Source organism: Phocoena sinus, chromosome 20 (genome assembly GCF_008692025.1).
Source record: "Phocoena sinus isolate mPhoSin1 chromosome 20, mPhoSin1.pri, whole genome shotgun sequence".
Lineage (NCBI taxonomy): Eukaryota > Metazoa > Chordata > Mammalia > Artiodactyla > Phocoenidae > Phocoena > Phocoena sinus.
In genome coordinates, this window is record NC_045782.1 from 33271759 (window position 1) to 33285912 (window position 14154).

Genomic DNA, 14154 nt, shown 5'->3' on the forward strand with positions numbered 1-14154 from the left:
GTGGTTGTGTTAAAAACAACAACAACAACTGTATTTGTCTTCAGGATTTGAGAGAGGGGATTTATTACCTTCTCAATGGACAGATAAATGAAACTGGGTTGCCAAAATCTCAAAAATAATATATATACTGAAAAATAATGGGACTTATTTCCACCACGACAGAACAAAACCCCCAGGCATTTCATAACTGGCATAAATAAGCATGTTCTGCACTAAGCTACAGAACACTCCAAACCTCAAAGAACCAACATTTGCAAAGTCTGGTTCCTGAAGACTATTTACTGGTTGGACGTGGGGTGAGAAATCACAGGCATACAGATAAAAAGGTCATCACAACCAAGAATTCGAGTAACTGGAAAAGAATGACAGCAAATAGAAAAGATATTACACACCTACCTTCTCCCTGTTTCTAGAATAACACACATCCATAGCATGACATCTGAAAAGCACGAGATTCCTTTTATTCAAACACACACTCACATTTGCTGGACATAAGGTACTATGGGGACTATAAAGATGCCGGGCAATGAGAGGAAAACAATAGATGAACAAGATCCAGGCTTTGCAAACTGGCAAAAAAACAAAACACGAATGCAAAAACCATACAGAATATACTAAAGCAAAAAAAGAAAGTTCTGAATAGAAGAGCCTCCTTTTGGCTGAAGGATAATGAAAAGAAGCTTCAAAGACATGGTAGTGTGAAATTATAGAATGCAAAAATGGGGGAGGTTATTTCTCAAATAGCCTGAACAAAGGTTAAGAAGTAGGAATAAAAAAGCATGATCAAGAAGGATGAGTAGGGACTTCCCTGGTGGTCCAGTGGCTAAGACTCCATGCTCCCAATGCAGGGGATCCAGGTTTGATCCCTGGTCAGGGAACTAGATCCCGCATGCTGCAACTAAGAGTTTGCATGCTGCAACTAAAGATCTCTCACACCACAACTAAAAGATTCCCTCATGCTGCAACGAAGATCCCACACGCCACAACGAAGATCCCGCACGCGGCAATGAAGATCCTGTGTAGCCAAATAAATAAATAAATAAATATTTTTTTAAAAAAAGAAGAAGAAGAAGGAGTAGTCTAATTAGACTGGAGCACAGGGTAGATATGTGTTAAAAAAAAAAAGTCAAAGAAAATAAGTTTGCAAAGGCAAACTGATTATGGTTAAGTCTTTAGTTTTCAATTCCTCCATCACAAAAACCTGGAGGTTTCTTAGAGTAAGATTCAATCTTTCTAAGATTACTAATAACTACTTCAATTGTGTTCTATTAACTATGGTTTTCAACCTTAGATACACAATGGAATAAACCACCTGCGTGTGTATAACTGTGGGGAGGAGGGGGATTTTTAGAAGTACTGATGCCCGAGTCTCAATCCCAGCCATAGTGATTTAATTGTTCTGAGTTGTAGCCTGGACATCAGAATTTTAAAAAGCTGCCCTAGTGATTCTAATGGACAGACAAGGTTGAAAACCACTGCCTTAGAGAATTAACTATGATTTGGAATCAGACAAGAATATATGCTCAGGAATTACTTTGGCACTAACTCTTGAATTGAAAAGGAAGCTAGAACTTAAGAAGAAAGAAAACCCATTTATTTATTTTTAATAAATAAATAAATAAATAAATTTTTGGCTGCGTTGGGTCTTCGTTGTGGTGTGCAGGCTTCTCATTGTGGTGGCTCCTCTTGTTGTGGAGCACGGGCTCTAGGCACACGGGCTCTAGACACACGGGCTTCAGTAGTTGTGGCTCACGGGCTCTAGAGCCCGGGCTCAGTAGTTGTGGTGCACGGGCTTAGTTGCTCTGCGGTATGTGGGATCTTCCCAGGCCAGGGCTCGAACCTGTGTCCCCTGCATTGGCAGGAGGATTCTTAACCACTGTGCCACCAGGGAAGTCCAAGAAAAACCCTTTCTAAGGAAGGGAATGATGCAGAATGTCTCACTTGTCCTGATGCTGGTTTTGATTTAGTTTTATGACTTTCTGATGGGCTTACACATCCTCCCCCCAGCCACTCTCCTCCCTTCTGGCCTATCTCACAACTGAAGCTTGAAAGAGATGGAATTCTTTATGGACCTTGTTGGCACTCGATGGCAAGAAAGAAAAAACACACTGGAAGAGAAATGGCAGTATTATCAAATATGCTACATTAAATAAAAGGCATTGAGAAAAGGCACTCACTAGTGGTGTTATTTCCAAAGGAAATAAAGCCCATTTATAGCCCTTATTTTCTTAGATTTCATTCTTATTATACTTGAGTATTATATGAATATTATCTTAGCTGGACAGGATCTAAATGTACTCCCCCCCGCTCCTCCCCACCATGCTGCTTGTCAATTTTATTCAAAAACATGTAAGAGAAACTGAAAAGTAATTCTGATACTCCTTTGTTTACATTCAGCTTATCAAATACAACTCAGCTGCAACCCACAATCAAGAACTCTTGATCTTAAAGAGACAGAATCCAAAGGGTGTTAGAGACATGTAGCCAGAAATATAAAGGTTCACATAACTGTGCTATGTCCAAAGAAAAAAAGGAAAGGACAATTTCAATATGTTTTCTAACTAGCAAAACTATAGCTTACTCAGACTTTATTCAGCATCTTTCCTTTTGAATGAAAAGTTTCTAAGGGAGGTTATCATCTTCCTCTCTGAAAATATGACACAGGTGATAGCACAGTGTTGGGCAAGAGTAGCTAACAGGGAGATGTCAGCAAGGATGGGAGCCAATTGCCCAGTGAGGGCCTCTCCTATCTACAGCGACAAGCAGGCTGATGCAGATATTAATCGAGGAGGGGGCGGGGGGAGGCGAGAAAGCTGAACAAAACACAGCAATGTCGTTGTCATGTTGGCCTGAACTAGCCACTAACCATTTCAGTTCAGTTGCTGATATCATCTGGAGTCAGACAAGATTCATCTGTTTGGTAATACTTACTAATCAGGTAGGGTACAAAATCAGTCAAACTGGACTTGTAAAATTTCAGTGATATCTATTATCCAGTAAGCTGGGAGAGGTGAGTGAAAAGTGCCAGAGGCATAAGGCATGGCTTTAATCTCAATCTTAGGTGTCAAAATACTGTGTACGTTTTAAGTGTCTTTTGGAGCTGTCCATTTCCCGTTAATCCCAGGACTGCCTTAATGAGGCCGCTATTTTCTCCATGAAGGAAATAATGTCAACTACAGACCAACTAAATCAGGATATAGGAAGATGAAGGAGAGGTGCCAATTTCAGGAAAAGAACACTTCAAATGCTGAAAACTGAGCAGAATTTTCCTACAGGTCCATAGCTGATACCCAAGTCTAAAATTTCTGCTAGTGGTAAAGCTTCCCCAGCCCCCAATCTAAATCACATTCAATGGCACTAAGAATAACATTAACATTTCGCTACTGCCACAGAGCAGGTGCTTTATCATGCCTGAAGTAGTGCTGAAATAGGTTCAGTTCATGTTGAACCAGGGAGGTGTGTCGCTGCACTGTTCATTCAGTAATTGGATGGAAAGTAGTGATTTCATGGGGACTTATTTTATGGGCTAAAGGGATTTCAGCACGGTTGCATGAGCTCTGCTGCAGAACCAGGCTGAGCCAAAAGTTTGAGAGCTGAGTCTGCATACCAAAAGGAAATACCTTCAGCCAATGGCAACATGCTACAAAAGCAGAAGTACAGAGAAAGAACCCCAGACTGAGGTTCTGTAAGGGACCAAGTCTGCCTGACTCCAAGAAAAGGAAAAGTCTTGACATGGCCACCAAGCAGACCGAAAACAAAACAACAACAAAAAAAAACCCCACATGGCATTTCCCTGGTGGCCCAGTGGTTAAGAATCCGCCTGCCAACGCAGGGGACATGGGTTCAATCCCTGGTCCGGGAAGATCCCACATGCCACGGAGCAACTAAGCGCGTGTGCCACAACTACTGAGCCTGCGCTCTACAGCCCGCGAGCTACAACTACTGAGCCCAAGTGCCACAACTACTGAAGCCCGCACGCCTGGAGCCCGTGCTCCACAACAAGAGAAGCCACCGCAGTGAAAAACCCGTGTAGCACAACGAAGAGTAGCCCCCACTCGCCACAACTAGAGAAAGTCCCTGTGCAGCAACAAAGACCCAATGCAGCCAAAAATAAATAAACAAGTAAAAATAAAATTAAATGCAAAAACCCAACCTCCCCCCACAAATGTTCACAATCACTGCTCTGGGTTAGCTAGCCCCTTTGAGGTCCATCTGACCAGTCTAAAACTGCTTCTGAAACTGAAGCTGAGTATCTGAAGACATTCTCTTAATTAGAGGTGTAGATCTTAAGCTCACACATTTCTTTGCTCCTGTCTAGAATTATCACCTCCTTTATTTGACACCTTCCAGAACTGATTTAATTGAAGGGAGTCTAAGGAATGCTTCAGGTCATATAGCTCTGCTAGTTAGGAGCCAAAACAGAATGATGTAAAAATAGTACACAATGACTCCGATCACAAACAAAACTTATACCAAAATCCTACTGGTGTCAAAAACATCAGTCTGTGTTTTTCCTATTAGCTTTTAGATTTTAGAAGGCACACACTATCTTCTAGGTAAAAGTATGGTTTTAGGCTACAAATTTTAATTTAATCTTCAAAAAGCTATTTGGAAAAGCACCATAAAATATAACTTATCAAATTGGTGAAAAGAATAGGTAACCATGCAAAAGCTATTAGACAAACTCATGGTGAGAATAGACTTCATGTGGAATAGCATAAATGAGTTGAGATCATACAAAATCATCAGAAGACTCCTTAACTTGAAGGGAAAAAAGTCTTACATCAATGGAAAAATAGGGAGATATAACAGATTACTTCCTGAGATGGGACAGGGAATAGAATGTGACAGAAAGTCCTTAGAATGGCCACTGTCGGTCTCTTAGGTCAGATATAACTCAATGTTCAAGGCAGTAAAAATTCACAGGAGAAGCTCTGCATCCTGTCTCATTTTCCTTTGCAGTAATTACTACCTATGTACTTGTTTGTCATTCGTCTCCCCTCACTAGAATGTATGTTTGTAAGGACTCGCCACAACTATAGTCCCAGTACATAGAATAGAGCCTGACAAGGAATAAGCACGCAAATATTTACTGAGTGAATGCATTTCCATATAAGCACCACTATGGCAGTATTATTTCTTGGGGAGACAATTTGGAAATGAATCATTTTATTGGTGAAAATTATCACAAAATGGACAGAAGGTTGACAAAATTGTTTTCCCAACTGACTTAGAGCACCATATCTGCATCAACACTGCCAACACATATGAATACAACCAATTAGGGGAAAAAATGACTCCACCCCCTCCGTTCCCACCCCAAGGCCAAAGCTCTTTCTAGAAAGGAAATGTATTGTCTGAGTGGTTTTGATTGCCAGTTTTCAGCACAAGAATGTCCTGTGCATCATTTATTTGCCTTGAAAGTACTTGCTTTATATCACAATTCACCACCAAATAGATGGGAACACAGGATTTTGTGGCTCTATCTGAAAGCAATCTTATTCCTTTTGCTGCGAGATAGATGTATAAACATATCCAATCCCTCGCCTCATTAATGAATAAACTTCTAAAGTCTTTCTCAAACTTTCAAGTGCCTCCTAATGATAAGCTAGCCCAAACTCACACATAGGGCATCTGGGAGGTATAGCATGGAGAGGCCTAGGGCAAACAAGCCTTGTGTTTTATCTTAAACATTCATGCAATTTTACATTCTAAGCTGTAATACAGTGTGTTTACATTCTTTACCATCAAGTAAGACTGACACTGCAAGATGATGAACCAGGTTTATCCTGCAGCTTCAAATGCACCCTGTACCCTGCTGTGTACTCCAGAGACTGTGTACCCTAGTCTGAGAAGGACCAAAGTTAAGTGAGACTGAATTCTATTCTGGAAAATGACAATAACAAAAAAACTGGAGGAATCACAGGACAGTGGAAAAGTGCGTATAAACTTTAAAGTTTTGAAGAAGTCTGGGTTCAAAATCCTGACTCTGAGTCTTACTTGCTATGCAACCTTCAGTTTTTTTGTAAAATGGGACCCAATGCCAATTACCTTGCAGACTTATTTTAAGGATTAGGAATTATAAAAGTTCTAGCACAGAGACTGGCACAGAAATAGGCATTCAGTATTTGGTAATTATTCCCAACACTGCCTGAGGCCAGCCTTCACTAAATCTATGCATTGATAAAAAGACAGTGGTTACAAAAGCCACTGAAGAATTTATTTGGCAAAATTAGGCTACAATTTACAAAACTGTCTTCACAAGACTACGAACTCTAAAACTTAAGCTCTTAAATCACAGCAACTCTCTTCCAGAGGAAGAGATATGAAGATGCAAAACTAGTATGTACAATGGATTTCCCACGGGCTAAAAAAACCCTCAAAATCATTACTACAATAGTTCATGAGCTGAAATATCTGGAAGGTAAAAACCTGTAAGAAACAGGGTAGGAGGTTCTGAAAAACATACACTGGAGTCAGGAAAAGGCAGTTTCTCCTCTCTTCTACTCCATCCTAGCTGGGCACACTGAAGCACATATCTCTGGCAGGAAACCCTTCGTCAGCACACAGAAAGGGCACCCTGGATAATGCTTCCTTTCTATTCTTGATGCACAATAGCACCATTTTTCTAAATAGAATAACGCACAGCACCTTGGATAAACGGAAGGCCGTAATTTAGCCAAGGCCTGACAGTCTGCTGACAGTCTGAAAGTAACGGCAACAAATAACTGAGATTCAATTATTACTCTAGCGATCCTCAGCGATGTCAGACTCATCAGCAGATGCTGTATCTTTATAACATGTATGCAAGATTTACATACTGGGTGCCGGGTCACCTCTCACACTACCACCAAACCAGAAGGATCTGCACCACCGTCAGAAATGTCACACTACCCAAGATGAGCAGTTTCTTAGATTTGGTAGCAGGGGCATAAAAAGACACCTATACTGCTTCTAAAACAAAGAAACAAAAACCCCAATAACATTTAAATAGTATACTATCTTGCTCTATACACAGATCAGAGTTTCATTACCTGAATGCATTCCACATCAAGGTGACAGTTAAGTTTACACTAACAGAAGGAGGAAACTATCTACATTTAGGCAAAAGAGAATACGCTAAAGGGCAAGCAAAAACTAAGGAGGAAAGTGAAGAGTATGTAGGAAATCCATTTTGATTTGTGTTTTGTGATGAAGCAACATTTTTAAAAATCTGAAGCTCTGCCTACATCAATGATTTTCAAAGGTACCTGTCTCCAAACACAAACAAAAAACCAAACAGCAACGAAAAACACCATCTAAGAGTCACCTGGGAATGGTGTGCACGTGTGTGTGTGTGTGTGTGTGTTTTTTTACATCATAGCAATATACCTACTTCACTCTCTTTGGTTTAAGAATCACAGCTGTTATATATGAGCCACGATTATTGATGGAAGGAGGCTGGAGCCTTCAGGTAGCTTGTGACAAATAATAATAATGAATAAATAAATTGATAAGTATTTCCTGAATGACAGTTCTAGAAAAGTCACAATTCACTAAATCTCAAAACTTCACAAGTGCAATGATGAAAGAGGGCAAATAAGATCTAATGGGAGGGTCACCAGGATGTGAAAATGGAAGAGTAATATTATCCTCTAGTGAATATCAAGTTTTAAAACAGAGGAACAGAAAATGGGTAGAAAATACAAGACAATTTTCAGTCTCCAATTATGGAACATGAGCAAGGGTGAGACGAACCCTGGGAATGAGCAACTAAATCTAAATCGGTCAAATTCAACTCTTGGTCAATTTCCGGTAGGCTGGATCACCTAACAGCAAATCACAACAGGAAAATGTCCTGGGGTCAGGGGGTGAGGGTGTGGAGGGGTAGGAGGAAGAACAAAGGTAAAGTCAGAGAGGTCTGTTTTGTAGGAGGTGCCAGAGGCTCACCAAAATGTAATTCTTCTGCGGAAATCACTGCCTTGGTTTAAAGATCAATTTTGTAACATCTCTACCTAACTTCACCTGGAGCTTCATTTGGCTCAATATTCTCAGTCTCGGCTGCAAAATTAAAATAACTTCGATTTTTAAAAAAAAATACCAATGTCTAAGGTCCTGTCTCCCAGAAATTCCATTTAATTGCTCTAGGGTTGGGTCCAAACGCTGACAATATATATTTTTAAATACCAGTTATGCAGCTAGAGTTGAGAACCACAAAGCTTGAAATGAAAGGTTAGTAGCTGCCACGCTTCATTAGCAGCACACCACTGACCTCTATGGGTAAGGTTCTGTTAGAAACCAGCGATAAAAGCAGCAAAAACGCTGCTCAGAGCTGTTCTGAGATGAACACCCACGTAACCTGAGTGCTGCTTGCCAGACAATCACATAACTCTAAACCAGGCCATATTTTCAATGGGGACCTGGGTCAAATTCTACCACACCCAGCAACGTTCTTCTTCCTAGAGAGTGAAAGACAGACCTTTAACAAAATAATTTCAAGAGTTTCTTGCCCTCTCTCAATCTGAGGCAGAGTAGGAGCCCCCTTTCCAGGAGTGTGTTTACTACTGAAGCCAAGAGAACAAGGCATCTGGGTTTACCAACAGCTATTCAAACACTAAAGTGAAGTGGTTCACAGTGATCTTTACTATGCAAAATGTGGTCCACAGACCTGGGTGTTTGTTAGAAATGCAAACTCCTAGGTCTCACCCCAGAGCAACAAGAATCTGTCTTGTTCAAGATCTCCAGTTGATTTATGTACACATTAGCTTGAGAAGCACTGCTGTAAGGCAACAATTCATTCAAGAAACAGCACTATCTGTATAGACGAAGTAAAAACTTTGAGAACTATTTTCGTCTTTAAATTAGATAATTTACGTAAGAACAATAAAAGCATTTTAAAAGTGGCATAGACTACTGCTGCCACAGAAACTCGTCTTTCACACAGCCAGATTTAGGCCTCTTCCTTGTGATGTTCTCTTAAAAAGGAATCTTGGTTCTCTGAGTGATATATATTTAACTACATACAGATCCAAAGCAAAAAGAAGGGCTTTTACTCCTCATTTTGATTTCTGGGACATATTTATATCACAGAATAAGCTGAAGAAACCTGCATGTAAACACTTTCTGGGGCTATAACACCAATTGTACCATTTTAAATCCCAAAGTCAGAATAAGCTAAAATTTAGAGTTACACAGAAACATTACTGGGCCTACCTAGCAAAGGCTGTATAATATTTTGAAATCCAATTATAAAAACAATTTATTCTCCACCCCAAAGAGAATATCCTTTGCAAAAAAAGAAAATGAAAAAAGGCCCATGTGTGACTTGGGCTACTACAATCTGAGAAAGTTCTAATTGTTTTTCTATCTGATGTGAACTTGCCAGAATTCTGACACATGACTGAATTAGCTGTGTAAAATATAAGGAGAAAACTCACTAGTTTTAAGGGCCAGCAAGAGCTGATACAAAGCCAAATGGAAATAACATGTTTCTTTCCTTTCCATGCTAAAGTGGGTTAAGAAACAAGACGACAGAATCCTGGGCCAGTCAACATCAAAATATAGAGCCTCTTTCTCCCCTCCATCCTTCAAACTTAATTTCTTTGTCTTCTTAGGTTCAGCAAGTCCACTATGTCTTAACCACTAGGGAAATAAGCAGGGTTGGTAAGGCATAACCGTGGGGAGGATGTAACATTTAACTTGTAGCTCATGTGTCAACAGAATAGGATGAGCTATTTCAGTGTTTATAAGGGATTTCTGAGAGTCTCCATGAATATTTCAATATTCATTTGTCAGTCTCCTGAGTCTATTAAGGAGGTTATATAGCAACGCAGGATATCACACGAGGAAGCTATTCAGTCAACTCTATTCATTAGAGATATGAAAATGAAAAGCAAATGCTTTTATTCCCAAGGAAGACAAAAGCAGTGCTCATTTGTGTCACCATTAGCTGGAGTCCAGAGCTTGATCAGTGTATAGACTCTGGAAGCAGTGACTTCCATTAGTAAAACGCATCACCCACAAAGATATGACGGTAACCCTATCTCCTCAGGCTCTCTGTCAGCCAAAAGTAAATGTACCTGTACCAGCTGGCATAAATCCCAGACATAATACTGCTCGTAAAGTAGAAGAGAAAATGCCAGTGTATGAAGCAGAAAGTAAGGTCGTTTTGTTTATGTAATCTCTGAGAACATATATTTTTGTATCTATGGCATTGCCTTCCAATTTCTGATGCTGGGAAATAAATCAGTTTGTTGGGCATATTTATAGTCATCAGGTTGATGAACAACTTATTTTCAAGTGTTCAGCTAAAAAAGCCCCTCTAATTCCACCAGAGTTAAGTGTCTAATTTGCAGGGAGCTGTGTGATGAGACCTGTTATTTTTCTGGCCTTCTCTACACAGATGGAAGGTCATCCTTAATATTTCTCATTTATCTTTTACAGCAACAGTATAACTAATTGGCTTCCACTGGTGGCACATATTCACAGATACTCTGGACATTGGAGCCTTTTAGTATTAGAATCCTGGAAGCTAATTAAATTGGAAGTATGACAGGGTGGAGTAGGGGGGTGTGGATGGAAAAGGGGAAAAAAGAACCAATCAAGAAGTACTTCTCAACTATAAGTAAGATACATTTAAAATAAAAACACAAATGGCTCCAATGAACCTTTTGGAATTAGACAAGGCATAAGCCAACAAAATACAAAAAAGGCAAAAGTTTGAAAGCCTCAAAATAGGGTGATCACTATGAGGTCATCTGAACGATGTTCAGGTCAGAAGGGGAATTACGGGGGCTATCCAGAGTTAAGCAGCAGGAGCAACAATAAGCTCTGGAAAGGTGACTAGGTTGGTTCAACATCAAAAGCTCCATTCAGAGGCAGGACAACAAAATAATCATGTACACTTGTAGACATATCCCATACCAATGATGAACAGTATCAATTACATCTCTAGAAAAAATAATCCTGTCCTTTATCAAAGGACATTGCTCTGCTCGTCAAGGAAAGGTCTAGTTCTAAAAAGCAGAATAATTTAAACTTCTTCAGCATATCAAGAATTAAAAATAACCCCAGAAATTTAAAAATAAAAAGAATTTAAATATCCAAAAGAAAGAAGAAAGATGCTTACCAGACTATCTAGTCCTCCTCCCAAGAGATCCACTGCTCCCATCTGCATGGAGGATACCTGTGGCACATTGACTGGGGGACCAAGGTCAAGGTTTAAAAGATCCCCCAGAAGGTCACCTTGAGAGGGGATAACCTGAGGCTGTTCCAGGTTGGTGGCAGTGGTGGTGCCAACAGGGCTGTCACCCGCATCAGTGCTGCAAGTCACACACAGAAAGAGGGGAAAAGAGAAAAGTCAGTTTCACCCGGGACATAGTAACAAGGCAATGGGGTGAAGGTCAGATATACAAAAACGGGAGGGGGAAAAAACTCTTATACTATATAACTTCATCAATTTTAATTGAGTAGGTCAATTTTAATTGAGCACCTACTCTATAAGGGAGCACTGTAATGAGAACTCTGGGGAAATTCATCTTTTTTTTTTTAAAAAAGGAAATGTATTTCCTGTCCTCAAATAACTTATACTCAAACAAACAAAAAACCAGCATTCACAGAACAAGTGAAAAGCACACTCACCGTGTAAAAGCAGAAATGAGTATTGTGTGTCTGCACACTGACAGGATATAGATGAGAAGCAAAACAGAACCAGGTGGGGCTGATCCCAAAAGATTCTGAGAATGGTTTTATGGCTAGATTTTCAAAAACAGCATAGTTATGAGGAACTACCAGGGAGAGACCTTCAGAAAAAGAAAGGATAGCTTGTGCAAAGGCACAGAAATGAACAATTTGACTTGAGGGGTGGTGAAAAAATTATACTGGCAGGAGCAGACACTGTAATTGGTAACATTTGGGGGAAGTGAAGATGAGGGAAATACAACTCTGAAAACAGGTCTGGAGAGTTAATTTTTTATGATAGGCAATGCACAATCACTTTTATTTGTTGAATAAAGAACTAAAATGAACAGTTAGAGGAACATTACCCAAGCAGCTGTGTGTATAATGGACTGAAGTTGGGAGAATGGACATGAGGATGAGCTAAGAGTGACCTAAACCGTTACTGCCACAACACTGTAAAAATAAAAACGAAGGGGTGAGTTCCAAGAGATGTTAAATGGACTAGGCAGGGGGAAATGATCTTAATAGATGGTGCTGGGTCAACTGAATAGCTGCGTGGGACAAAGATGAGCCTTGACTCCTACACCTCACAACATAAACAAAAATTAGAGATAAATCAGACATAAACGTGAAGAGGAAAACCAAGAGGATTTCTATGACCTTGGAGAAGACAAAAGTTTCTACAAAAAGCTCTAACCAGGGCTTCCCTGGTGGCGCAGTGGTTGAGAGTCCGCCTGCCGATGCAGGGGACACGGGTTCGTGCCCCGGTCCAGGAAGATCCCACATGCCGTGGAGCGGCTGGGCCCGTGAGCCATGGCCGCTAAGCCCGCGCGTCCGGAGCCTGTGCTCCGCAACGGGAGAGGCCACAACAGTGAGAGGCCCATGTACCGCAAAAAAAAAAAAAAAAAAAAAAAAAAAAAAAAAAGCTCTAACCATAAAAGAAAAAAAGTGATGAGCTGGACTTCATTAAAATTAAGAACATTTCTTCTTCAAATGACACTATTAAGAGAGAGTGAGAAAAGGTATTCTCCACAGACTGGGAGAAGTTTGCAAAATATCCATCTGACAAAAGACCTGTATCCAAATTATATATAATTCCTACAAATCATTCAATCATTAATAAAGAATTCCTACAAAGATGATAACTCATTAAAAAATAAGGAAAAGATCAGGCATGACACAAGAGAAGATATACTAGCAGTCTATAAACATGAAAAGGTACTTCCAGCTTTACTCATCAGGAAAACGCAAATTAAAACTATAAGACACCACTACAAATCAACCAGAATGGCTAAAATTAAAATGATTGACAATACCAAGTGCTGCTAAGGATGTGGATCACCTAGAACTCTTATACATTTCTGGAAGGAGTGTGCACTGGTACAATCACTTGGGAAAACTGGCAGTATCTCCTATAGCTAAATATACATCTATTCTATAACCCAGCAATTCCACGAAGTGTATACACAAGAGAAATGAGTACATAGGTCTACCAACAGAAATATATACGAATATTCGCAGCAGCTTTCTCCATAAGAGCCCCAAACTGGAAACAACCCAAAGATACATCAACAGCAGATGTAAATAAATTGTGGCATATGCAGGCAATGGGATACTATGCACTAATAAATAGGAACACACAACTGATAATACGGCATTAGAGTAGTCTCAGATACTATACTGTGCAAAAAAGCTAGAAACAGAAGAGCAAATGCTGTATGGTTCCATTTACATGATGTTCAGAAGAGACAAAACTAATCTACAGTGATAGAAATCAAAACAGTGGTTATCTCTGGAGGGTGGCTATAACAGCAAAATGGCATGAGGAGTCTTCTGGGGTGCTGGAAATATCCTATATCTGATCAGAGTGGCGGTTATATGAGCGCATGCACACGTAAAAATCTATTGAGCTATACACTAAAGATTAGTGCACTAATACTAAGATCATTATAAATGACATACTCATTTAAAAAGTGAAAAAAAAACAATGAAAATTTCAGGCTCAGATGGCTTCACTGTGAATTATTCCAAACATTTAAGCAAAAAGTAAAACCAGGGCTTCCCTGGTGGCGCAGTGGTTGAGAGTCTGCCTGCCGATGCAGGGGACACGGGTTCGTGCCCCGGTCTGGGAAGATCCCACATGCTGTGGAGAGGCTGGGCCTGTGAGCCATGGCCGCTGAGCCTGCGCGTCCAGAGCCTGTGCTCCGCAACGGGAGAGGCCACAACAGTGAGAGGCCCACGTACCGCCAAAAAAAAAAAAAAAAAGTAAAACCAATCTTAGATAAACTTTAAAGTAGAATAGAGAATGACAATTGAAAAAATCTGAAAGTATTTCAGTTTTATTGAATGTTAAGGAATTACCCCTAATTTTGGCTTGATAATATATTGTGATTTTTTTTTAAGTCCTTATCTTTGAGAGATACCAAGTTAAGTACTCATTGGTGAAGTGATAGGAGGTCTGGAATTTAATTTAAAATACTCCAGCTCCCTCAAAAA

General features: G+C 40.0%; 1 protein-coding gene across 10 annotated transcripts in view; it reads right to left on the reverse strand.

The window, feature by feature from the left end:
• AP2B1 (adaptor related protein complex 2 subunit beta 1) overlaps positions 1-14154 on the reverse strand; it is a 124781-nt gene that overhangs the window by 47671 nt on the left and 62956 nt on the right. For all 10 annotated transcript variants that reach the window (XM_032616610.1, XM_032616605.1, XM_032616611.1 and 7 more), the window contains one exon: positions 11108-11300. In XM_032616610.1, coding sequence (XP_032472501.1) covers positions 11108-11300 — 193 coding nt within the window. The remainder of the gene's footprint in view (positions 1-11107; positions 11301-14154) is intronic.